General features: G+C 54.3%; 9 protein-coding genes across 9 annotated transcripts; 4 read left to right on the top strand and 5 right to left on the bottom strand.

The window, feature by feature from the left end:
- Positions 1 to 613: 613 nt before the first annotated feature.
- On the bottom strand, positions 614 to 1,252 carry F5Z01DRAFT_649367 (uncharacterized protein). The gene is made up of 2 exons (XM_046263084.1): positions 940 to 1,252; positions 614 to 885 (listed from the first exon to the last, which is right to left on the bottom strand). The coding sequence occupies exons 1-2, from the start codon at positions 1,130 to 1,132 to the stop codon at positions 785 to 787; spliced, it is 294 nt and encodes a 97-aa protein (XP_046120852.1). The 5' UTR covers positions 1,133 to 1,252; the 3' UTR covers positions 614 to 784.
- A 3,108-nt stretch (positions 1,253 to 4,360) lies between these two features.
- Positions 4,361 to 5,566, bottom strand: F5Z01DRAFT_697693 (pectate lyase-domain-containing protein; the record flags this gene model as incomplete). Its single annotated transcript, XM_046266330.1, has 5 exons — positions 4,361 to 4,757; positions 4,815 to 4,853; positions 4,913 to 4,918; positions 4,971 to 5,100; positions 5,149 to 5,566. The coding sequence occupies 5 exons, from the start codon at positions 5,564 to 5,566 to the stop codon at positions 4,361 to 4,363; spliced, it is 990 nt and encodes a 329-aa protein (XP_046120851.1).
- Positions 5,567 to 6,132: 566 nt separating this feature from the next.
- Positions 6,133 to 7,401, bottom strand: F5Z01DRAFT_748505 (uncharacterized protein; the record flags this gene model as incomplete). The annotated part of the gene is made up of 3 exons (XM_046266990.1): positions 6,819 to 7,401; positions 6,572 to 6,761; positions 6,133 to 6,527 (listed from the first exon to the last, which is right to left on the bottom strand). The coding sequence occupies exons 1-3, from the start codon at positions 7,191 to 7,193 to the stop codon at positions 6,133 to 6,135; spliced, it is 960 nt and encodes a 319-aa protein (XP_046120850.1). The 5' UTR covers positions 7,194 to 7,401.
- Positions 7,402 to 8,704: 1,303 nt separating this feature from the next.
- F5Z01DRAFT_697683 (uncharacterized protein) lies at positions 8,705 to 12,925 on the bottom strand. The gene is made up of 7 exons (XM_046266329.1): positions 12,127 to 12,925; positions 12,034 to 12,064; positions 11,558 to 11,933; positions 11,324 to 11,484; positions 10,556 to 11,269; positions 9,541 to 10,482; positions 8,705 to 9,469 (listed from the first exon to the last, which is right to left on the bottom strand). Exons 1-7 carry the CDS (start codon positions 12,555 to 12,557, stop codon positions 8,744 to 8,746), a joined length of 3,381 nt encoding a protein of 1,126 aa, XP_046120849.1. The 5' UTR covers positions 12,558 to 12,925; the 3' UTR covers positions 8,705 to 8,743.
- A 346-nt stretch (positions 12,926 to 13,271) lies between these two features.
- Positions 13,272 to 13,783, top strand: F5Z01DRAFT_672150 (uncharacterized protein; the record flags this gene model as incomplete). The annotated part of the gene is made up of 2 exons (XM_046264779.1): positions 13,272 to 13,315; positions 13,528 to 13,783. The coding sequence occupies 2 exons, from the start codon at positions 13,272 to 13,274 to the stop codon at positions 13,781 to 13,783; spliced, it is 300 nt and encodes a 99-aa protein (XP_046120848.1).
- A 1,303-nt stretch (positions 13,784 to 15,086) lies between these two features.
- F5Z01DRAFT_493488 (putative Arabinan endo-1,5-alpha-L-arabinosidase) lies at positions 15,087 to 16,174 on the top strand. Its single transcript, XM_046260207.1, has one exon. The coding sequence runs from the start codon at positions 15,182 to 15,184 to the stop codon at positions 16,136 to 16,138; it is 957 nt and encodes a 318-aa protein (XP_046120847.1). The 5' UTR covers positions 15,087 to 15,181; the 3' UTR covers positions 16,139 to 16,174.
- Positions 16,175 to 17,146: 972 nt separating this feature from the next.
- Positions 17,147 to 18,551, top strand: F5Z01DRAFT_493485 (pectin lyase fold/virulence factor). Its single transcript, XM_046260206.1, has one exon. The coding sequence runs from the start codon at positions 17,434 to 17,436 to the stop codon at positions 18,424 to 18,426; it is 993 nt and encodes a 330-aa protein (XP_046120846.1). The 5' UTR covers positions 17,147 to 17,433; the 3' UTR covers positions 18,427 to 18,551.
- A 46-nt stretch (positions 18,552 to 18,597) lies between these two features.
- Positions 18,598 to 20,261, bottom strand: F5Z01DRAFT_493474 (uncharacterized protein). Its single transcript, XM_046260205.1, has 3 exons — positions 19,434 to 20,261; positions 19,053 to 19,378; positions 18,598 to 18,996 (listed from the first exon to the last, which is right to left on the bottom strand). Exons 1-3 carry the CDS (start codon positions 20,077 to 20,079, stop codon positions 18,658 to 18,660), a joined length of 1,311 nt encoding a protein of 436 aa, XP_046120845.1. The 5' UTR covers positions 20,080 to 20,261; the 3' UTR covers positions 18,598 to 18,657.
- Positions 20,262 to 20,889: 628 nt separating this feature from the next.
- Positions 20,890 to 23,596, top strand: F5Z01DRAFT_493234 (uncharacterized protein). Its single transcript, XM_046260202.1, has 4 exons — positions 20,890 to 21,585; positions 21,636 to 21,757; positions 21,816 to 22,254; positions 22,310 to 23,596. Exons 1-4 carry the CDS (start codon positions 21,077 to 21,079, stop codon positions 23,550 to 23,552), a joined length of 2,313 nt encoding a protein of 770 aa, XP_046120844.1. The 5' UTR covers positions 20,890 to 21,076; the 3' UTR covers positions 23,553 to 23,596.
- Positions 23,597 to 23,982: the final 386 nt, after the last annotated feature.

Below are 23,982 nucleotides of genomic sequence, written 5' to 3'. Positions count from 1 at the left end.
AGACGGCTCAAAGCCTCAAACCGTTTGGGCGGAACGCTCGCAGCCAAGGCTGACGCTAGAGGACCATCCAGGGGTCTCCCGTGCGTTAGGAGAATATTTGGCGCGGGCGATTCCCCGTCTTGGGAAGCTGGAATCTGCAATGCAACCGTCTGTGCCAGCCCGCCTCCCGCGGCTGGTTGGTCTGATGAAACGGTGGGTGAGAATCGCGGAATCATGGCGGCTTCCATGTCGTGCTATCTGAAACACTAACAACTTAGACATACCAGAGCAGCAGAGGGCCCGAGCCTCGACGCATATTCATTGCCCACCTGGTGGTCCATTGAGCTCGTCATTTCAACAATGAGCTGACGGCCAGCGACGAGCCGGGCCGAGCAGCTCTTTGCCTTGATCCAGCACCCCCTACTCGACGAGGGTCAACGGCCAGCTCGCAACAATCACACTTGTCTTGGTCGCCACTATGATCTGGTGGAATTGCGACTCGTCACAAATCTGTATGCGTCTGCAAGCAAGCCATCCTGGACCCCGGTGAGATACAACCTGAACTTTGACAGTCTGTAAATCAGTAGCCCGTGTAAAATATCTGATATGTAATTATGCGGACATTTGTCGAATTGCCCCTCCCATTCTGGTTATCGCCTTGAAAATGCTACTAGTATGGTGCCTATTAAATAACTTCTCCGGCGACAAGCCCCAACTTCTTCCTGTCAATATCCTCTTAGTCGTTGCCTCCTACTGTGCTAAGACCACTGAAGTTTCGTCCCCCACAATGCGGAGTGTGAGGCCATCACGTCTCAAGCTTAGCATTTTCAATCTCAGAACCACTACTCGTATCCTCGAATTGAACAGAAACTTGTACATAGTCCTGATCGCTATAGCCCTGATTCACTACGAAACAAGTTAATGCGTGTGTCGAGCGTGAAGTGAAGTGGCGAGACTTACCGCACGTGTCATATTTCGCTAACTCGTCCCAATCCTTATTCTCGACATAGCCCCAAGCCGCTTCTAAAGCACCCTGAGGCACAAATATCTCTCGCTCGGAGCCCATTTGATCACGGTATCCTATGCAGTTTGGTTGGACGACGAATTCTGTGGGTCCCCATAGACCTGGCGATAAACCCGTGACATCGTCCATAGTTAATGAGAAAGGTTAGAGAAGCGCCTGATCTTCTTTGATCGAGTGTCTTGATATATCTTGAGCTTCCTGATTTCGAGAAAGGGCATGGAGAGGAAGGTACAGAAGGTGAGGCACGTATGCTAGAAGAGTTGATGTTTTTGTACACGTGGCGCTTGGAGCAACAACACTTGTATGAATCGTGCCCTGTCGTCGTGCGGGGTAGGTTGGCAGCTACCTACTGTAGTCTAGAGTGCCGCCCAGGTTAGTTCGGCCGCCCAGTCCGGCGGTGCGTATACATCTCCTACGACACCTGGAATTACCTGGCCTACACGATGGGCAGCGGTGTGGAGATGGAATATGAGTTTTCGACAACGACGCGTGCGCTCATCTTCTGGAGGATGGAAAGCTAGACCTGTCCGCCTCCAATATCATTTGCTCGACCTTGGCCAGAAAGTAACAAGGTGACATAAAGCTCCCCGTTGATTGGGTGGCCAATGCTGGGAACACGGGTGAGACCTGGAATTCAAGTTGTGGGTAGTAAGGGCGATGAGCAATGGGGCCCTGTCCCGGCATGGCAATAATTATCAGTTCCCATGCCTATTACTTCTTTTGCCCTCTAAAATTACAGCTTCAAGCATTCTGATGGTGCTCATTTTGGCGCCGAGTGCACCCCTATTGGCAATCATACATGGTTCAATTGCCTTTAGCCTATCAGGCTTTTTATTGCCTGAACAAGAAGGGCATGCCTTGCGGGGCGGACGTCTAGCGAGACTGTGTAATCAGCATTGTCGAGTTTCGGCCAACTGCTGATAACAACACCGGATCTGAACAGGATACTCCAAGTCTCCGGTTCGAGGTGCTCGCACTTCACATACACTATCGAAGTTAATTATGACGTAGTCCTGGTCAATATTATCAGTCCGAGCCAACAGCATAAGCTAGAGCTAATAGCAGCTCGCAGAGACACCGAAGTAGCCACTGATTAACTACAACCCTGCATCTGGCCTGATTGATTAGCCCGCACCCCTGCCGAATATTCTGCCACGTTCTCAGGTTAATAATAGCTGGGTAGTACTTACGAGTTATATCAGCTCTAACCTGTGCTTCCGATCACATACAAGGCAGTTGCTATTCATCCCTTGACGGATCTAGTTAGTCAGAACTGCACCTGTCGGCAAGCGCGGCTCTTTTGCCTGCTTCTGTTGGTCCTGATTATCCTGTTGGCTGCGAAATGGGGGGAGGGGGGGTCGATTTGATTGATTGATACGGATTTCGAGCGAGATTTAACTATTTGATCTAATACTGTTTAATACGGACCATGTTTAACAGACTTCGTGCGTGACTAAGAAATCGACACTGGAGAGGCTTCCTAGGCTGATATAGATAGAATGAGGCTTATGGTGATACACGGTTGGCAGCTATGTGTGGTTATGAGGAAAATAACGGGCCCGAGACGCTAAATAGGTACATGAGGCCGGAGAGGGACAGGGGGCGGGGGCGGGGGCGGGCCAGGGGCAGGCATCTAGGCATTCCTATTAGTCCAAAGCTGATAAAGGTGGTCTTTGCGACCTTCGCCGCGCGGCCCGCGCCTCCACCTCTAAGAGGTGGGGGCGCGGCACGTGTCGTTAAACGGGCGGCAGCCGACACATGTGATTGAAGGCCTCAAAATCCTAGATCTTTTGACTGTTGATTGCGAACGTAGAAGATGGACTGACAGCCCTGATATTCAGTCCAAATCATAAGGTAAAGTATTACTTAAATCACTTCCCATATGTGTATTTTAGGTGAGAAAATTACAGTATGTGTTTAATTTCAAAAGTCAAGTGTTAGTTACTGGATTAGACTAGCTGTTATGATACCGAACACGCGTTCAGTAAAGGTCTCTAAGTCTAGAGACCTCGTGCAGCTGGAATGCCATCTCATATTGCAGATACACCGCCTTTTAGTCACGAGCTCGGTTTCCTGGGCCGAAAGCATCAAACTAAGCCCCAAACTCTTATATCTATGACTCTCCATCCCAACACCAGCTTCATTTGACTAGATTTCTCTTTCACTTCTGTAAGGTCCTATGAACAACAACACGCTACTGTCTAACTTCACACTTCGTCAGCTATGATTGCCATTACCTCTCTTGGGGTACTCTGCACTCTGGTGGGCACCGTGTCGTCAGTCGATCTCAAGATGTATAAGAAGTTGGACTGTAAGGGTGACTGGTGGCGGTGTGTCAACATTCCACCAGGAGTATGTTGCCATATGCATCTAGAAACGGGAGCGTCGGCCAGTTGCCAGAATTGCAACTCTCGACATAGGCAGGGACTGTAAGTTAACTGGTTGAACACCCAGAAGCTATGGACATTAATTCGCTTTATTCGCGGTGGAACAGTTGGTCCAAGTTAGACACCGATCAGCCATGCTTTCAGCTAGTACGCACTGGACCTGGTGGCATCGACAATTGCATCAAGAAACCGGGATACGCACTTCACGGCCATAGATGGATTTACACCAACCCTGGAAGGGAAGCGGCGGCAGAAGACTTCATTTCCAATGCTCAACACACGGAGTGCGTCCAAGCGAGCGACTACTCCATCGGTGGCCGCGTGTTTCGTATCACGGGTAGCACTTCCGAGGACCAAGTCGAGGAGCTTTTTCAGCTGTTTGAGAGAGGTATTTCTACCTATGGCCAGATCCCCGAAAGCATTCTTGCTTTAGAGATCACAGATCAGGAGGTTGAAGAGTAGATAGCACAACTCATGGACATAGCTTCTAGTTCCAAACCTAGCAGCGTTACTTGCCTCTGGGAGTTAAGACAAAGACAACTCGCGGCCCATAGTCCTAGTCCCCCACGGAGCGGGTCGGGCGGACCGATTATTAACGTAATTCCTTAGGAAGGGAAGGAATCCTGTCTGCTCTCCTATCGTTAAGCCGTAAAGGGGCTAATCAGTAGCAAGGTCGGTGACGACCAGCGAATACCGGGTGTTTTATGTTTCTTTTCGTCTTTTTTTCTTTAGCCCATTGAGCTCATCCTAGTCGAGATGTAGCCAGGGACGAAGGACTTCTTTTCCCAATCGCAAGCTGAAGAACGTTGGACATAAAAGTCTGTCAGGGGAAGAATGAGCTTTCGGCGGCCGGCTGACGGCTCCCTGGCATTCGTCGAGAACATGTAAGACGCACCCGGCACTCGATCAGGGTTGATGCTCGTGTAAGCTTCATCGACAGACACTCTTGCTTGTCCCCCTCCATCCCCCTTTAGCAGCTGGTGCTGAAACCGCTCACCTTGCAGAACTGGCCATCAGGTCCCGATCCATTCTTCTTGGGCTCCTTGCCGCTATTGTTGCCATCATACTTATCACAAGTCTTATTACTGTCCTGGCAGCTGTTGCTGATCGTGCACGTGTCGCCGTAGTTTGTGTTGATGCCGCACAGCACGCCGCCGTCCCGCGCCAGCACATTGTCCATCACGACGTGACGCGCACCGCCGTTGTTGCTGCAGTTGCCGCAGCTACGGGCGACCTTGCCGTAGTCTTGGGCGTAGAAATTCTTGATGTCGAGAGTACCGAAGCCGTTGAACTGGAAGATCTTGTCCGATGCCTTGAAGGCGCCGCCGCCGATGACGTAGGAGGTGCCACTGTTCTGTTTGATGGTACTGCATGGCAAGGGGGATGAGATACTGGACTCTGCTAAGAAAAGGGCTGGAACTTACAGGGCATCTTCGCAAACATCCTGCCACCAGACGTTGATGCTGGGTACTGTTAGCACAGACCATTGCTCTCCAAGAGGCTCTACGGGAAGCAAGCTCACAGAGTGCTAAGACATGGTCAGCATCACGGACAAGATCAATCAATGTCGGACAACGTACCATTGTCCCTTGCAGTGGACACCCTCGGCCTGGTTTGGTCCGATGATGACGTTGGAGAGCGTGGCACCATCTTCCAGGATGAACATTGCGTCGTTCTCGCCAGTCTCATCTTGTTCGGCACAGACTCGAGCTAGCCACCCGTCAGTATGGACTCTCAGGCGAAGAGCGACTCACGTACGACTGCGATCGTAGAGCTTCATGCCGCCGTCAAGGGAGCCGGACACGACAATGGCGGCATTGGTGGCAACAGCGCCCGAAGATTGCGGCAGGGTCGTAGTGACGCCCGTATGATTAGGGTTGCTGCCAGCCGCCGTCGTCGTCTTCGTCGTGAGCGTGGTAGTCGTAGGGGCAGGCGGGTTGCCGTTTCCGGGGTAGTGGCAAGCGCACTCGGCCGTGAGGAGCTTTGGCTTGTTGCTGCAGTTGGTCGCCCACGCTGGAAGACCAGTGGTGGCCGTGACCTGGCTCTGGGTGAACGTGGCGCAAAAGGGCGACGCCTGGGCGGCGTTGGACTTGATGAAGCTGGCGCAGGGGTTGGTGTTGGCGTTCAGGCAGCCCAGGGCCACGGGGAGGAGGCCGAGAAGAGTGAGCGCGTGCATGATGAACACAGTCGAGATGATTCTGTAGGTTGGCTGTTGTTACGTTCTTTCGTCTCCTGGACGATGATCGGCGGGCTCACTCTTATACTCTGCCAGGCCATGGCTACATCGGCCTCGCAAAGCAGAAGTAGAAGCAAGTGGGTGCCTTCACAGATTGACAGCTTTCCACCAGTCACAAAAACCAAATGCTGCTTCTGGAGAAACACAGCCGTCTTTGCTAACAGTATTACACTACTCGTGCCATCCTGGGGGATGCATAGGCAGGCACAATGGACTTGTATGGACGGAAGAACTGTGATGCGAGCCGACGAGCAGCTCAAAATGCCATACAACTTCCCAAACCCTGCAGCGAGGCTGTACCAGCTGTCATATAGTAGGCAAAATGCCACCAATAGCTGCTGTCCGCCGTCAAGCCACCCCCAGATTGATACCATCGCTCCGCTGCGGCATGCAGACCTCCGTTGCATCCTTTCGGCCAAGCCATAGTATGCAGGTTACACGTGCCTCAATCCTCCCTCGCACGGAGGATCCCTGAACGCACGGTTGGTCTCACTTGCTAGTCATGCTCAAGCTGCACCGCCAGCCTCCTCGAAGAACGCCATCAAAGCATCGAGCAGGGCAGTGCCCGCGCCGGCACCCGCGCCGGCACCGGGCTCTCCAGCAGTGGCCTCTTCCTCCCCTGCGTCGCCAGCGCCAGCGCCAGCACCAGCGCCAGCACCAGCACCAGCACCATCATCTGCTCCAGCGTCGCCGCCTGCGACGGTGGGGAGAAAGACACCCCATTCGCCGTTCATATTGTCGACCGTCAAGGTCAGCTCGTTCTCCTCCACCTCAAATTCCAGCTCGCCAACCGCAGGATCAATAACAAAGGTATTGGCTTCAGCACAGAAGCGGCCAATTTGGCCCTTGCTGATATCGAGAGTGCCTGTAGCAGTAAAAGGTGACATGGTCAGCACAAAAGCTATACGTGGTAAAAAGCTGGCCAGGATCAATCGTATCACTTACTTGCGGCGTTGAGGATGTAGTCAATCTTCTGAAGAGTCAAGCCCTCGGTGCCATCGGCAAGCTCGACAATCCAAGTCACGTTCTCAAAGTGCTCGAACCCGGCCGGCGCGGCCGCAGGAGCCGGATTCTCCGTGACGACGAGGGAGCGAGCCTCAGCATTCTGGAACTCGACCTCAAGGACACCATTCAACTAGGAGAGGTCAGCATCATCCGGGGATGAACAGTAGTGACAAGGACGGGGACGCACGTTAGGGGGGAAGAGGACATCCTGCTTGAGGTCGCCGCCCTCGAGTGCCACAGTGTCTCCGAAAAGTGCCTCGATCTCGACTTCGTTTTCGACCGCCCCTTCTTCACCGTCGCCATCGCCATCGCCATCGCCGGCTCCGGCGCCGGCTCCGACGCCCTTACCGCCGGCAGCAGGGGGTTCAACAATCTCGACAGCATCACCGCCCTCGACAACGTCAGAGTTCTCAAGAGGCTGTCCTCCTGCGCTTTTCTCTCCAGCAACCATCCCCCCTTGCAGGGTTACGCTGTCATGGTGAGTGTCGCGAGCCAGGAGTGTCGGCACCGCCAGAGCGGTTGTAGCCTGGAAGTAGATGGCTGCTGTGGCGAAGAGCTTCATCTTGAACAAGTGGGATCTTGTTTGGAGGAATTAGAGGGTATTCGGTGCTTTGCGGTTGATTTTGGCGATGGTGTTGTTGTAATGTGTATGAACCGAACGATATATAACGGGCCAGCCGAGAAGAGAAGCAATACAACCACGGATGGAAAGAGATAGAGAAGCTCAAAGACGCAGAGTGATCAAAAAATTCGTGCACTGTCCAACATGCCACCGTGGGAGAGTATATCCCTTCTCTTATAGTTGAGCGTGGAGAGACGTATGCTTCCACGGTCTACCGCGCAAAGAGGCACAGACAAGGTTCCTTGACACACTATGAAACCCCCCTCCGGCTCTGAGAGACTTCTATGTACGTACGCAGACCAAAAATAAGGTGGCGATGATGCATCTTCGGATGCGCTCCTCTCCGACGTTGCGCAGGCATTCTGGTGTAAGAACGTTGCTGTCGTTCTCGTAATGCCAAGCAATCGCACCCCCGCATGGTACTATTTTAGACTTTGGAATAACCTTACAATAAGCTTAAATCCGGACATTTGCTCTTTTCGAACACGGGGAAGGGGTTGATACATGTAGCGGCCGGGCTATCGCAGAGGCCTAAGGGGTTGCGATAGTGTGTGGCCGGGGCAACATGAAACGTGCAGCGTCGGGAAAGCAACCACGGTCCACAGAGACCAAATGACAGAAGCTATCGGGATATTGAGGGTTTCTTGCGATAGTAATTGTTGAAAAGTAAGGTTATTCATTCATTACATTGGTGCTTCTATTTCATGAGCCGATGTCGTGGATTATGGAGGATTGCCCGTCACCCATGACAGCTCGAACAGCCGGAGTATCGTACCAGAATCCCCCGGAAGGTCCCAATAGATGATTGTAATTTGTTGGTGCTACGGTCTGGTACGTAATACCGCGCATTTCGAGAGGCGGGGGCTCGAAGAGCTGAATCTCATGACTAATACGGATACTATGCTCTGTGACGGATGCTACAACCTCTAGACAGCTGTGAGAGCAGGATAGGGTCGTGCCAGATACTAACAACCGTCTGGTCTGCCTTCACCGGGATCAGCAGGAGATGAAGAATTTCATTCAAGCCCAGGGGCAATGGAAATGGGTGAATTGATGCCGCCGTAGCTCGCCTGAACCTTATGCACAAAACGATAATGGAGGAATATAAGGATGGAAATTTGAGCCTTTACCGGAACGACGGACGGGGAATGGTTACCGAAGACTGCCCGGACCTAGACGATGGCGTCGTGGGCATCGGCCCCGTTGAGGCCAGAGGATTTCCCGCGGTGGAAGAGGAGGAGTGAATCCCCATCGCGTGTCAGGGGTTCGTTGGATCATTATATACAAGCGGAACTATCACGGCTACAGGGAGGATTTGACGTTAAGCCTCAGCAGCCCATGATAGCGACGTCTGCCGATACTCGCCATCCCTCGAACCCCCCTCGACATTGCCTGTGTCAAGCAGTAGCTTAAGAACAGCCTCGTGCCCACCAAGCTACTTAGTTATCCATTCCATATTCACGGCTTCGCCGCCCGGACTCTCCTTCCCCTTAGTCTGCCTCCTTGAGACCTTGTATGAAGACTTGCAAAACTTGCGCCTCTTCAGCAGACAGCGCAGGCTGTGGCGGCGGCGGCGGCGGCGGCAGCTGAAATATACCATCGACGCCACGAAAGCCATCGCGCTTGACAGTGCCAACCTCGCCCCCGTCACTGGCCACAGGCCGTTCAAAGACCAACGGCAGCTGCGACAGCCAGTTTCGGATATGCTCCCCATAATACGCAAAGACCAGCGCCGAGCCGACCACGGCTGCCGATATCGGCAACGCCGTCTTCCAAAAGTCGCCCTGGTCGGCGTCCATGTCGCGGATGTCGACCGTGTTCATGCCAAAGTAGCTCGTGAAGAACGAGAGCGGCACGAAGATGAGGGCGACGACGCCAAACAAGAAGATGGCCTTGTTGTGGTCCGACTCGTAAATCTCAATGTTCCAGGACGTCCGCTCGTCGAGCCGGGCAAACGTCTTGGCAAGCTCGTCGAGACGCCTCGACTCCTCGGCAAGGTGTGATAGAATGGCCTTCTCCATCTGTTCGGCGAACTGGTACTGGTTCGCCCGACGCTTGCTCCGAGTGGCGTAGGTGTTGTCGGCGCATAAAAGCACAAAATCTTTAATGGCGCGCTCTTGACACGAGTAGAGTTGCTGGATGGCGGTGAGTTCCTCGCGTCCGAAGCGGATTGATCGAAGAAGTCGTTTGGTAGGCCGCATGTTTGCATACAGGGACTAATGGACGGAGAGATCTGCTTTAGCATCATAGCCTATAGGATGGAACGGAGGGCGCATCCAGGACTTACCAGAGACGTTTGGGCCTTTTGGTAAAGATGCACTACCCCTTCCGTGGTCCACTCATCTACGGTTATTGGCTTGGTGGCGAGAATAGACAAGATACCACATAGGGTGACGTTGGATCCAAATGTGATGGACGGTGGAATGCTGTGTTGCTCATCTCCAGCCGACATCTGGACCGCACGATAAAGGTCAAGTCGAGCGTCGTCCAGGGCAGTCATGGCTATGGCCGCATACCGAGTCACCGTTTCGAAGGCGGGTGGTAGATTTATAATCGGTTCCCAATCTGGCGTGGCGTTATTGAGTGTCTTGTCGATATGCTCAGCGGCTCTCTCCAAAGAGACTATAAAGTGAACAACGGCAAGAAATGCCCAGTAAATTTCTTGCCACATCAGGTACTTGGGGTCCTTGTTCGAATTCATGTCCATCACTCCGTGCTGGAGATGAAGGCAGCGGTCGAGCAATTTCTTGGTTGTGTATGCGGCCATGAACACGAGAAGCTCCAGGTAGTGCAGCTTTAATTCCGTAGCCCACCTGTCTGAACTCGTCATGAATGCCCAGGTTTCCTGCTCAAACCCTGGTCGCATTCTCTCCCTCGCGTCAAAGTGTTTGTCCCGGAGGTGCCTGCGAAGCCGATCAACGGAGCAATATTCCTGCGCCCGACTGCACTTGTAACAACTTTCCAGCGAAACCACAAGGGACAACGCGGTAAGAGACCGTGGCATCTCGGGCTGCATAGCATGCTCGTCGACAAAGTAGGAATAAACGCCGGCATCACTGGTTTCGTCAGGCGGGCGCAACCAAGCCGACTCCCAGTCACTATCCTTGCCACTGACGGAAGACCGCTTCCAGACGCCTCGTCGATATGGGCATCTGCGATTGACGGCCAGCCAGGTTTTCTTTTGGTCGCCTGGCGTTTTCAAAGCTTCAGCGCTCACACTCTTGACAGTCTGTGCTTGAAGTTAGTTCAAATGTCAAGCGATAACCAGATCATGAACCCTGAGTCCAGGGGGCGGCACATACTGAGATGACGGAGTAGACCGCGCCCCAGCACCTCGGGATCGGGGAGTCCTCGGTCTGGTTGCTGGAGAATGCGCCCAGGAGGTCAGAAACCCGGTCGACGCAAGTCTGGAGAGTTTTGTACAGACGGTCCTTTCTCCACATCAAGTCCATTCCTTCCAGTTCGCCAAGTCGCTCATCTACACCATTATCCGAGGAACGATTTGCGGTACCGAGTTCGTCTAAAAGACAACGAGCGTCGCTTTCAGATCGTGTGGTAGCCTCCTCGGAGTTGTCCGGCCTCAACAGCGGGCGTTTGACCTTCCACTGCGGCGGTACACGTCCCGCCACAAAGTCCCCATCCGCGTGGTCGAGCCACCACTCTTCTGTTCTTTTACCACGCCTTGGATCCGCCGAGCTTGGCCACGTGAAAAAAGACGGGACATTGGGTGGCGAAAGAGAGGTCGTCGGTGGATTCCATGGTGGCACACTGACTTTGGTTATGCTGATCTGCGCGGGGTGGCATACAGCCCAGCGGTCGCCGTCTATGACCTTGTCCGGAGCAGATTCTGATGGCGAAACTCGAATGAGCAGACTTTGCGCAGTCTGGCCTGACTCCAGTACCTTTGCAATCGAAACCAGTCGTTGCGCCTCGGGAATCTTTGCGTATATGTTATAATCCCCTAGCACTCGGGAGTTATCGGACTCGAGAATCTCGTGCAGGGCTGCCTCGAGGTCCTACTAGCTTGTGAGGAGTCTATATCGTTCAAACCTTTGTATGGCAGAACTCACCAATAAGGTTGATGGCCGTCGGATCGAGAAACAGAACGATCGGCTGAAGGCATCAACAACCCGAACGTGCAACGTATCAGGGTCAAAGCTGAGGCTCAGGGACTTTTGAATTCCAGGTTGAAGTGCCTCCTTGGGTATTCTGCTGCAAGTGACGAGTAATCCTAAGGCATTTCCCGGTAAGCGACCAGATGCATGGATTTGAAGCAGAGCTCCCTGGACATTCTTCTACCTTACCATCGCTGAAAGTCAGTGCCCAGAACTGAGACACCTGCAAGACCTGCTTACGGCCTAACACATTGTGTTGGCGGACAAGCTGCTCCTGATCCCGGTTCTCCAACATGACGTAGGGATACTGCGACTGCATGAGACCCTGCGTCCAATTTGACGCCATTCGACGGCTGGATTCTGTGGTCGTCGCGAGGCGTCCGGTTGGTTCGGGATTCGCTTCCAGAAAGGGGAAGCACGTGAACAACACGTAGGGTGCTTGGTCAAGGTCTTGCGCGTCTGCCTCGAGACGGACAGTTGTCCCAAGTTTGACGACCACTGCCGAACCAGATCTTTCAACGTGGGCCCGTTCCACCGATTCGAGGACCTTGACTGCCAGGGCCCTCTGTTCGTTGTCAAGTGCCGGACATTCGGCGAGTTCCGTCTGCTAAGCTTGAGCTGCGAACACTGGAGGTTACCAAGGCATAGGGGGGGCATGGCCACACCTTGAAATTAGAAAGCGTAATGGAATCTCGGCTAAAGTGCCCGCGGAAAGTTGATTTCGTGTTACTAGTCATCTTCCGGGAGGGAACTCTTACGTCCAGCGGAACATTCGATCTTTCGCCCGCTCTGGGATCGTCGAGAAGTTGGCAAGAACCATTGGAGTGAGGTGGATTTCCCGACCATGAGCCACGTGTGTGCAGAAGACGTCTTCATGGACACTGTCGGAACGCGCTGTCGTTGCATCGGTACCACTAGCATCAAGGGGCACGGTGTTTGACAGCATCCTCAGCCGAGCGATATCGTCGGGGCTCAACGGGGTCCGGCTGATACTAGGCCAGTCCGGGGCTGATTTCCAGTTCGTCAGTGGCGCGGGCGCAGTTGGTGAATCATTGCCCTTGTGTTTCCCAGTAGGATTCACCCGGGTAGATTGAACGGAATCCGAGCTGTAATACCTGCGGTCGCTGGAGTATCCGTCAACGTCCGAGTCGTCTGAGGACCAGTCATCATCCCTAATGATGTAGCCCATCTCGCCCGCCGCGTCACCGAGTCACGGCGTCTACTGTAACTTGATCGAATTCGCTTCGTTTGGATATCGTATCCTTCCGCCGGAACTGGCAAGAGCTATCGATGGGCAAGCCGATGATGATGTCGGCGAGAAAGAAAGAGGTGTACTTGGCTAAGGTAAGGTACTGAGCGGGGCTACCAGCGCCGCGCCTTCCTCAGAGTCAGAGTCCGGATCAGGCCAATGTCAGCGAAAAGTTTCCACCAATCGATAAGCATTTTGACAGCCAGCATCCGTTAAGTAGATAGGAGAAGTAACAATAAGTTCCAAGGGAGCCTCCAGGGTCGGACTTTTGCAATTGCAATGTCCTCCTCTGCTAGGCAGGATTTCTGCCATTACATGGTAACATGAAGTTTTGCCTCCCTCCCCACTGGTCCACGCTGGAGAGAGCCAGCTCTTGGTTGCCACGGATCCGAAGGAACTGGAGTGAGTCATCGTACAGGTCGAAAAGACGGGCGGTCCGGCCCGGCCACTACGGCCCGTTCCGACGGGACATGATCTTATTCTCCCCATCTACGTACCTACATGTTTCTGTCAAACATCAAAAGATGGGACCCACAGCTAATGATGTGGTATTGGCTGTTATATCGTCTGACAGTTTCTACATGTACATTATTAATGCATACACGTACCGTGCTGCAACGTCCAAGCTCCCATGAACGGCTGGTTGAGATCAACATGGCGTGTCGCACGCAAACACTCACCACGAAGCGCAACGCATCGTAACGGATGGTGTTGGGTCAGGTGGCTGCTAACATAGCATTGCAGTGAATGGCAGAATGCCCGGCTGGCGCCTTGCCGGCTTCTTCCAGTCGATATCGGTGCCACAGTGAAGCTTCGAGGAGAGGGAAAAAGTTGGCAGACAGTTGAGGGTCAGCATGGTCTCATGGCGTCTGCAGGTCTGGTCTAGACTCGGCTAATCACGTTCATCCAGCTTGTCAAATCCTTCTAGCCCATACTCAGACCCAGCCGGCAACATGGTCGCCCTCTTCTCCCTCATATCCAGCATCGCCCTCTTCACCTTCGCCATCCGGCCGGCCACCGCCCAGTGGTACGTCCTAGGCGTCAAGGATGAGTGGGAAACGACGCAGCCCCCAGGCGGGCTCGGCTACACAACCCACGACTACTCCATCGCCGTTAAGGACGTCATGTCTATTCGGTTGAACAATGAAAGGCCGAGTGGTGGATGAATGGACGAGTGATTGGTGCACAAGACCAGAGCATTCAAGGAGCTTCTACTCACACTCTTTTTCTCCTATGTGATGATGTTCATACAGGTGGTTCCAAATATGTACGTCAGGCGAGCTTCGGAATGGCAGCGAACGTTTGAGCACGTCTTAGACAATCATCAAGGCCCCGCGGAAAATGGGCCTCAATTACCGTAGTCTGGTTACTCTGGTAGATTACTTCAGCTCCACTTCGAGGAGAGCAGCGCTATTACACGAGGCGACTGACAGCACACGGAGGCGAGAAGGTCACGATGCACTTTTGAATGTATTTTCAGCCAGCATGAAGCTTGCGCGGCATCCAATGAGCGGCGCGGCCGAGCCCTGCAGGTGGTCTCGGTTGAAATTGACCCATTCTTCCCGATCTGCCACGTTGTCCATATGATTGTTCGTGCTACCACGTACTTCGAGAGGCGAGGTCTCAAATTGTTGAACATTACAACCGCTAACTTAGACTTTGTGGGGGGATGCTGCAAAGCCGTGCTTTCTTTATTGAAGACATTGATATCTACAAGAACGGCTCAGAGCTCACCGGTGACGCGGGCTATTGCATGCCGACGGCAATTTGCCGGACCCATATTTCAAGCTACCCCACACGCTAAGCGTCTTTCGCCGTAGCGCCATTCCCCTGGATGGACGTCCGAGTCCGACGCGTACGAGAATTCTTCAATGACCAGGCAGACACCAGACGCTCATGTTTCATCATGCGAGTTTCCAAACAAACATTTCCAGCATTAAATGAAAAGAGTATCACAATGTGGACTCGCAAGGCTGAGTACCAGATTGACGTGCCATAAGCTGTTGAACGCGTCCCGCGACACGGTCACGAGTCCGCCAGGACTCAGGAGCTCGTTGATGCTCGTCGCCATTGTTACTCGCGTTGCCCTAGCCACCAGATACATACCAAGAGAATGACCAGATGCGTCGAGAGAAAAAAAAAAAGCTAGAAAATGATCCGGCCTTGTCCTACGCTATTAGTGGCAATCATGTGATGGACAGGTGCACTGGCTTTCAAGCTACTGCGTTTCTCACACTCCTGATTCGAGCGCGTCCAATGTCGTTCGGAAAAGTCAACAAGCGATATGCGAACGGTACGAGAACCTCCGCCATCCACCAAAAGAGACCCTCGAGCGTCAAAGGGGGCGCCATGGATCGTCTGGGGCGCGCTTAACAATAGCGTTTCATCGTGGTGGGCCAACCACGAGATACGAGCGTCGCAACGGAACTACAAATTTCATGCGAAACGTATGATTATTGCACGAGTCTGGAGCGATGCGATTTCCTATATAACGACCCGCCCGCAGCGAGCAACAATCCATCCGCTTAGACTGTCCACCCCAGGCTCCTGGTCCAAACGTCGACATGTTGTCACTCCGCAGCATCCTCGCCCAGACCCTTCTCGCCGTGGCTGCCATCGCGCCACTCGCCCACGGCCAGTTCGTCGGCCCCGGCGTCGTCACCGGCGACACGTTCACCCACGATCCCACGGTCGTCAAGAAGCCCGATGGCTCGTACCTCATGGCCTTCACGGCGGACAACGTGGGCCTCAAGACATCAACGGACCGCACCGCCTGGCACGACGCCGGCGCCGCCTTCCCCAATGGCGCCCCCTGGACGACGCCCTACACAAAGGGTGACCTCAACCTCTGGGCGCCCGACATCTCGTACCGCAACGGGCAGTACTACCTGTACTACTCGGCCTCGAGCTTCGGCTCGTCCGTGTCGGCCATCTTCCTCGCCACCAGCCCGACAGGCCAGTCCGGCTCGTGGACGAACCAAGGCTTGGTGATTGAGTCCAACGCCAACAGCAACTACAACTGCATCGACCCCAACCTCGTCGTCGACGCGCAGGGTCGGTGGTGGATGACCTTTGGCTCCTTCTGGTCCGGCATCAAGATGGTCGCGCTGGATCCCAGCACAGGCAAGCGCTCCGACAACAACCTCCTCTCCATCGCCGCGCGACCTGCCAACGGGGGTGAGCTTGAGGCACCGTACATCCACCGCAAGGGCAACTACTACTACCTCTGGCTGTCCTTTGATCGCTGCTGCAACGGCGCCGCCAGCACGTACCGCACCATGGTCGGGCGCTCGACGAGCGTGACGGGCCCGTACGTCGACCGAAACGGGGTCGACATGATGAATGGTGGTGGGACGGAGATGCTGAGGACGCACGACGCAATCTATGGACCTGGCCATCCTGCTGTGTTTACGGACGTGGACGCAGATGTGCTGGTGTACCACTACTACAGGCCGGACGGTGTTGCGCAGATTGGCATCAACCTGCTCAGATACGAGAACGGTTGGCCTGTGATTTACTAGACGGGCAAGCCTGCGAGGATGTACATCGATGCATTACGTACATGTGAATACCTACAGTGTTCGCTAAGCGCCTATCCTGTCTGTGAGGCATTCAGACAAGAAGCTCCTTTAGGTCTTCTTGTTGACATGGCATCATTCCATTGACGGAAAAAGATTCGCCTCGGAATGGGCACACCCATAGGACAGGCGGCAGCATCCTGCTGCATGTACGTAGGCAGAGTCTGAGGTCGATCGCCGTCGTCATTGTACTGCCAAGTAGTCATGCGTCCCCGGTTGCCCGCTACCCCAGGTTCCAGGCGTCATGAAATATCCATTCTCTCGAGATGTCCTTGGTGAGCTCGAGTGCTTGACCTCTGGGCGCATATAACAGCTCGGGCGCGAATGCGAGGTGCATGCAGAGTTCGCTTGTCCCCTGCTTGTCCGTCATCATGCAGACTGATAGAATTGTAACGCTGTCATTGTTAGTGAAGATGTTCAAGGGCAAACAAAAGCGAAGCATACTCGAGAAGCATAACGCAAGACGAAGGAGCTTTTGGGCCTGGATATTCCGCCAATGAATCGTTCCCGTCCCCCAACTACGATGAGCCCCCTCCTGGAGTGAGACGCTCCTCGGGACACCGGCAGACGACAGTCGAAACGAGCGTCAACAGACCCCTGTCCTCGTCGACTTGTCGTGCATTGCCGTCCTGCAATCCATGGCCCCGTTGCCTAATCAGGTAACCCTGTCTTCCTCCGAGACGCCAGATTTATTCTTTCTGTGTGTCAATCTGTCAGATCTCCAAAGGCGAGCCGCTCGCTATGACGATCCTATCCTCATCTATGCTCACGAGACGCGTTTTGATTCATGGAAACACCACATCCACGCGTCCATCGTGGGCAGCAGCCTCGGTGATCATTCCCGTACCCCTGAGCCGAGTGAGTACCTGACAGGAGGCACAGGACAGGGCACCCTGTCCTCTGTTTCAACCCGTTTCGCGATGCGCACGCGAAGCCTCCAGCGGCTCCGAGGAGATCATCCTATTCGTGCAACTGGCTTGTTCCCGTCAATAATGAACTGCCGTTGTCCGTGGGGTATGCGTGACAGTAGACACAAACGACTTCGCTCTCCAACAGCTGCCTCATCCCAATGCAGATCGATCGAGTGTCCAGCGTATATATAAGTCGGCAGCGTCACCCTTCATCCTAGGTTTCTTTCTAGATCCTCATCACAAGACTGGTTCTTACATCCTTCTGCGACTACTGCACATTCAAAAACTCCTAGACAGGCTCCATTCCCTTCCAAGCAAACAAGCAAGATGAAATCTTTCGCCCTCGCTGCCCTGGTCGGCCTCGCCGTCGCCTCACCCACGCCCACCGTCGACAAGTCCGACAAGCGCACCATCCAGAAACGCGCCTCCATCACCGAAGCCGCCAACATTGGCTTCGCCTCCTCCAACGGGGGCACGACCGGCGGCGCAGGCGGCACCACCACCACCGTCACCGACTACGCCTCCTTCTCCGAGGCCGCGTCCGCCGACGGACCCGCCGTCATCGTCGTCCAGGGCGACCTCACCGGCCCCGGCCGCATCCGCCCCAGCTCCGACAAGACCATTGTCGGTGCCTCGGGCGGCGCCTCCCTCACCGGCATCGGCTTCTACGTCCGTCGCGTGAGCAACGTCATCATCCGCAACCTGGCCATTGCCAAGGTCGACGCCGACGACGGCGACGCCATTGGCATCGACGGCAGCACCAACGTCTGGGTCGACCACGTCGACCTCTCCGGCGACCTCAACGTTGGCAAGGACGACTACGACGGTCTCTTTGACGTGACCCACGCCTCCGACTGGATCACCCTCTCCAACTCCGTCCTCCACGACCACTGGAAGGCCTCCCTCGTCGGCCACTCCGACTCCAACGGCGACGAGGACACGGGCCACCTCACCGTCACCTACGCCAACAACCGCTGGTCCAACATTAACTCGCGCGGGCCCTCGGTCCGCTTTGGTACCGTCCACGTCTACAACAACGCCTACGAGCACATGATTGACTCGGCAATCAACACCCGTCTCGGCGCCCAGGTCCTCGTCGAGTCCACTACCTTTACCGACACGGACAAGCCCATCATCTTCCGCGACTCGGACGAGACCGGCTACGTCGTCGTCAACGACGTCGACCTGGGAGGCGCCTCCTACGACGTGGCCGAGGGCACCCTCTCCGGCAGTGACCTGCCCTACTCCTACCAGCTCGCTGGGAGCGGCAACCTCGAGTCTGTCCTCGCTGGAGCCGGTGCCACCCTCACCTGGGCGTAAGAATTTTCGAGGAATGAAATAAGGCGAAGCGATGGAGCTCTGGACAATGGGGAGTCAGGACAACATGCTTCCCGTCATTCTGGGGACTTCATTCAGGTACATAGTTTCTGCCAGCGGCACGCGAGCATTTGTAAATACAGTATTTTGGAGGACTCAAGCTCTTCTAAAAGTGATGTATTGTAGGTTCTATAGGGAGACTTCTATCATAGGTTCAAGAGCCGACTCGACCCCTTACAGGCCGGTACACCTGCCTGGCGCCCGACGCACCTTGTCCATCACGCCTACGGCTGCCCACGCCTTCTTCACCTTGGCCGGCGCATCCCTCCCAAAATCCTCGGCTACCTCAATGGTCACGTCTGCGAACTGCCTGAAGGTGCAGTTCGGTGGGATCCGGCCGCTGTTCATGGTCTTCCACCAGATCTGACCGGCCTTCTCCCATGAGTACCCCCCCAAGGAGACAGCCGCCAGCTGGAATGCTTTGTTTGGAATGCCCGAGAAGATGTGAACGCCACCGTTGTCATCGGCCATGATGTACCAGGACTTCATGTGTCCGACTTGTGGATCTTTTCCCTGTGACAGGCAGCGTTAGCATCATCAGTTGCTTCTCTCCAAACTTGGCCACTTACAAATCGTGCGTCATTGTATGCCGTTCCTGGTGCCTTCATGCTCCTGAGCGCTGTACCCTTGGCGCCGGGCATGATACAGTCCTCTCCGATCAGCCAATCTGCGTCAGCAGCTGTCTCGTTCTGGACTTTCTGCTTCACCATGATGCCAAACACATCGGATATATGCTCGTTGAGAGCACCTGACATGCCCCAGTAATTCAGGGGTGCCGTATGCTCGGTGACGGCGTGGGTCAGCTCGTGCCCGATGACATCGATACATCCGGTGAAATTGTTCAGGAACTCGTCACCATCGCCAAAGACCATCTGCCTGCGCTCGGGGTCCCAGACTAGAGTGGTGAGCTTTGCCAACTTGAGAAGAACGTCCAGCAGGATTTCACTTACAAGCATTTTCATAATTTTCGCCAAAGTGAACGGTGCTGATCACATCCGCGCTTTCATTGTCGATGGACATCCAATTGAAATGCTCTTTGTATAAGTCGAGTACGGTGCCGATGTTTTTGTACGCCTCGTCGACAGCCTCATCCCCAGTGTTGGGCTCGCCCTCGGAGCGGACGAGCTTCCCGGGGAGTTCATACTCATCGAAATTGTTCTCGGCGTCGTAAACAGCACGAGATGCACGGTCCTTGACCTCGTTCTTTTGGCCATCTGCGAGTGGCACCTGCTCGGACGTATGGGCAGTGCCAACACCCTGCAAGACCTGTGTGAGGTGGTCGAGGTCGCGCTTCGCACGAGCGCGTCCTTCATCATCAAGGTGGGAGGAGTGGGCAAGATGTCGAAGGAGCGTATCGGGAATGATGCTTCTGCGGCGGGAGGCGGACGGTGACCCCTGCGGCGTCCTGTAGCCACGGGGGCGAGTGAGTCGATCAAAAAGCTCTTTGCGCTTGGAGGAGTACTTGTCACGCGATTCGAGAGAGGCCTTTGCAGCTTGTCTAGTTGTCTCGGAGACCTCTTCCGAATTGGCAATGGCCCGGAGAAGGTGTGGAGGAACAATGTGGCAGCAGCAGCAAGAGGTTGAGGGGGTGGTCATGATGATGTTGTTGCTGGACGGGTGGCCGATTAGGAATAATTGATTGATAGTAATGGTTGTAATGAGCAAGATACTAGGTAAAAGATGAGTGTCAGAGTTTGGTGAAAGGACAGAGTCATCTTCGTGGGCGAGATGGGCAGTGTTTGGTAAATAAAACACTTGTAGACGACAACAACAGGAAGGCGCCTCCTTCCTGCCATTGTACACAAGCAGCCTGAGAAGTCACGAGCGGGCAGCTGCTGGGCACGTCACCACCTTAGTACCTTACACATTGAATCATGAGATGCTTCTGCGTGCAAATTTGGCAGGTTCGGGCGGACATGTGCCTCGAGCACTTCTCTTATGCACAGGAGCACTGAGTGCAACCATGACTATCGCAGCTTGCTCGAGAGGGATAAGTAAGTAGTACTTGTATTGAAGTGACCTCGACTGTAGCCGGTCCAAGGGCTTGTACAACAGCTACAGTCTGCAAGAATTCAAACACCTGATCTGGGGTACATGTGATGTGGAATTACGGGCTCCCTGCCGTGTACCTTGCTCGCATTTGTGGCAGTGAGGAGAGGTGAGAGTCGAGACTGCCTTTCAAGTCACGATTCGCGGCAGTTGCAACACGCCACCCGCTACTGGAATAAGATCTCCCAATTGATCGATGTGCAAAGTGCCATGGGCGCTGCGTACAAGCTCGAGCTGTTGGTGATCCTGGGTGTCGTTGCGGTTTGTGTCATTGACACATTGTGAAATTGTTATTGAATTCGAATGAGCAAAGAGTTCCTCCGGATCAGATAATTCGGCCGCCGAAAGACCCATAATAATGCCAGCGAGGAACAAGATCCACCAAGATCAGATAAAAACTGCGCACCTCCGACTCCGTCAATCCGCACCAGGCTCGCCTCGATGAAATCACGCCGCATGCGCGACTATTCCCGGGATCAAGAATCAGATCCTTGTTCTCACATTTCCAAGATTATGATCAATTGCGCGTCAGCATCCACCGACAATGGCTGTCTGCCTCTGCAGCACGATCCACACGCTCGCGCACCACCCAAACGAGAGCCGTGCCCTTGAGCTGGCGGCTACCCTGGACGCTCATCTGAACGACATACGGATCCTTTTGGCACAGTCAAAAGGCCTTTCACGCAAAATACAATACAAAGTCACTTCGAACATTGATAGGACTTCTAAAGCTTTGTCGCTCAAGAAATCGACTGTGACGCCGGCGGAAGGTCTAGGCCAGTGTTTACAAGGGGGCATGGATAGCTTCTGGACAGTGAAGAATCAAAACAGTGGACTGCAAGACCTCCAGCGTCGCATGGCTTGCGTTGTGATTTTTCTCGAATCAATTCTGGAACACGAAACTTCCATACCCCCTCACATCGCCAACATATTGAAAGGACAGTGTAGGTATACCGAATTGCGCAATGCTGGTAGGAAGTACATCAAAATTGCCAGGAAGCTTGGGAGTCTGGGGTCCATCCTGTGGCTGCCCTTGAGTATTCCCTATTCCACGTAAGCCAGATCCGGTTGCGCATCTCATCCGGACGCTGACAATCTGCTAGCTATGAGAGGTATCTGCAAGTTGATGACGCTGACATCCTTCGCCAATTGGAATCAGCCAGACCGCCCAATGGCGAGAAATACACAAAAAAGATCCAGGAACTCATTGTACGAGAGCTCAAAGGTGACAACGCTGAAACCAGACAAATTAATGTCCCACTTGACTGACATTCTCGATCCAGATACATCCTCACCATTGTCGTATTATAACCTCGTCGTGGACTATCCACAGGTGTTACCTGCTTCAGATCTCCTGCTGCTCCTCCTGCACGCACTCGGCGGGGCAGACATCCCAGACGTGATCTTCAACCGTCTTCAGAAACCACAAAAACGTTGGAATGATGACGGGGAAATGGAAGATACCAGTGCGCTCGACTTTGGACTCCCAGCAGAACTTCTGAACTTGGCATCCGATGACGAGAACCTATCGCCCGCGCAGTCAAGCCCTGACATAGAGAACAAGACCACTAAAGATGGCGTTTTGCTTTTCTCACTGACCGCCGAGGCCAAGTCGAGACTCGAAGACGCACTTGTCCCGGCTACAGTCGAGCATCTCGGCAAGATGGCCCAAAAACTATTATGCTACATTTGCCCACCTTGTCTCGAAGGCAACCTGGAATGGTACGACTTGCCTTGTCTGCCCACAAACGTAAGTAGCGACACTGACGCGTTCTAGGTCTGTCCCTTTGAAAACCTTGATGTGGCCAGTGGTAGAGAGAGCGATCACCACCCACAAGGTGCCCGTCTCTCTTCGCAGCCACGCCGCCGAGGCCGTCCTCTACTTTGCCGAGCGGGACTCTGTCCCGATCCGTCAGTCGTCTGTTGCCTTGGCCAAATCACTGCTGCGAAAATCAATGCCGTACCATCTACACGCGTCCGTGGTCCTGTTCCAAAGCACACTGCTACGCATCGACGGCGAATTCGTCAAGTCTGAATCCATAATTCGCGACTTCAACTGGAAAGGACCCAAACCAGTCACGCGGCGTGATCATGGTCTTCTTGGGCGACTCCACGTGTCGCTCGTCGAAACCAAGATCAAGCTATACGACAAGGATGTTGCGTCGTGGATATACAAGTGGGAAGCCCAGCAACCACAGTCCAGCCTCGACACAGAAGTGACATTCCGGCTGCAGAGTACAGCAGCGCGATACTTCCAGTCCATTGGAGACTTCCCAGCCGCTCGCGAGTCCCTGAACCAGTTCTTGTCACTGGGCAGCGCGAAGCCACTGCGGTCAAACACACGGCGGCTGCTTGTGGGGAGGTTGGCAGACGTCTACTGTGAGATGAAAGAGTACGACAAGGCGATTGATCTTTTGCAGGCCGAGATGGACCAGACTGCTCCACCGGACCGGTCCCGACGCTGGTTTGCGAGATTACTTCTCGCCGGCGTCGAGGCCAACATCGGCCTGGGTCGGATGGAAACCGCAGGCTGCATGCTGGAGGAGCTCTCGAGCACCGAACCCAAGGAACTCGACGATATCCACGATCAACAGCTCCATATACGTCGGCTTGTAGCTTCTGCTCGGATGACCCATGTGAGTGGCACGCCTGAAGAAGCTGTTGCGTGCTGGCAGGCTCTTCTCCGGAGGGTTTCCGACATGCACACCCTCACTAGTTTCGCGACTGCCGTGATACATCTGTCACTAGCTCACGCACACCTCTTGACGGGAGACAGAGACAGTGGACGACGGGCATGGGCAACGGGGTTGGAGATCCTCAGGCAGGTTGCGTGCGAGTTCTGGCTACCGACCGTGACCACGCTGTGGCTTCAGTGGATTGCCGCAGACGTCTATAGGTTGCAAAGCTGGTCGTTCCGAATGATGCAGCCGGGCGGCAAACCTGATGTCGTATGCTGTGGCCGACGCAGAGCCCCAGACGGGGGCGCACACGACGTGACGACGCCCAAGTTTGACACATGAGCCTGGATTAACTCTAAATTCGCCAACATTACGTACTATCGAACACAGCTCGTGTGAAAAAGTTCCCAAGCCACGATTGCTGCCCCAGCTACGTACGTATGCATGCGTGGACCCTGCGCCTGACAGCTCCCGCAAATGACAGGGTTGTTGCGTCTACCGGATTTTTCACTGTGAAAAATTTCGACGCGAGGTTTTTTTCGGGGCGCCGCGTCCCCCTTTTTGACCCATTCCCGCTCATGCTAGCGGCGATGGAGTCTTCCCAACGCAAGAAACAGGCCATCATCGGGGAAAAAAGAAACTCGCCCGTCATCGGACAGGAGTCTCGGCTCCCCTCGAGCGTTGTGACTGGCCGATTCGGTACCGCTGTCACGCCATGTCGAATGTTGTGTCCATCTTATCGATCTGATAAGACCCACCGTCAGATGGGCCC

The sequence above is a fragment of the Emericellopsis atlantica genome, assembly GCF_019669845.1.
Source record: "Emericellopsis atlantica unplaced genomic scaffold F5Z01scaffold_6, whole genome shotgun sequence".
In the NCBI taxonomy this organism is placed as follows: Eukaryota; Fungi; Ascomycota; class Sordariomycetes; order Hypocreales; family Bionectriaceae; genus Emericellopsis; species Emericellopsis atlantica.
Note: the sequence above shows the minus strand (reverse complement) of the source record. Positions and strands in the feature narration are given on the sequence as shown.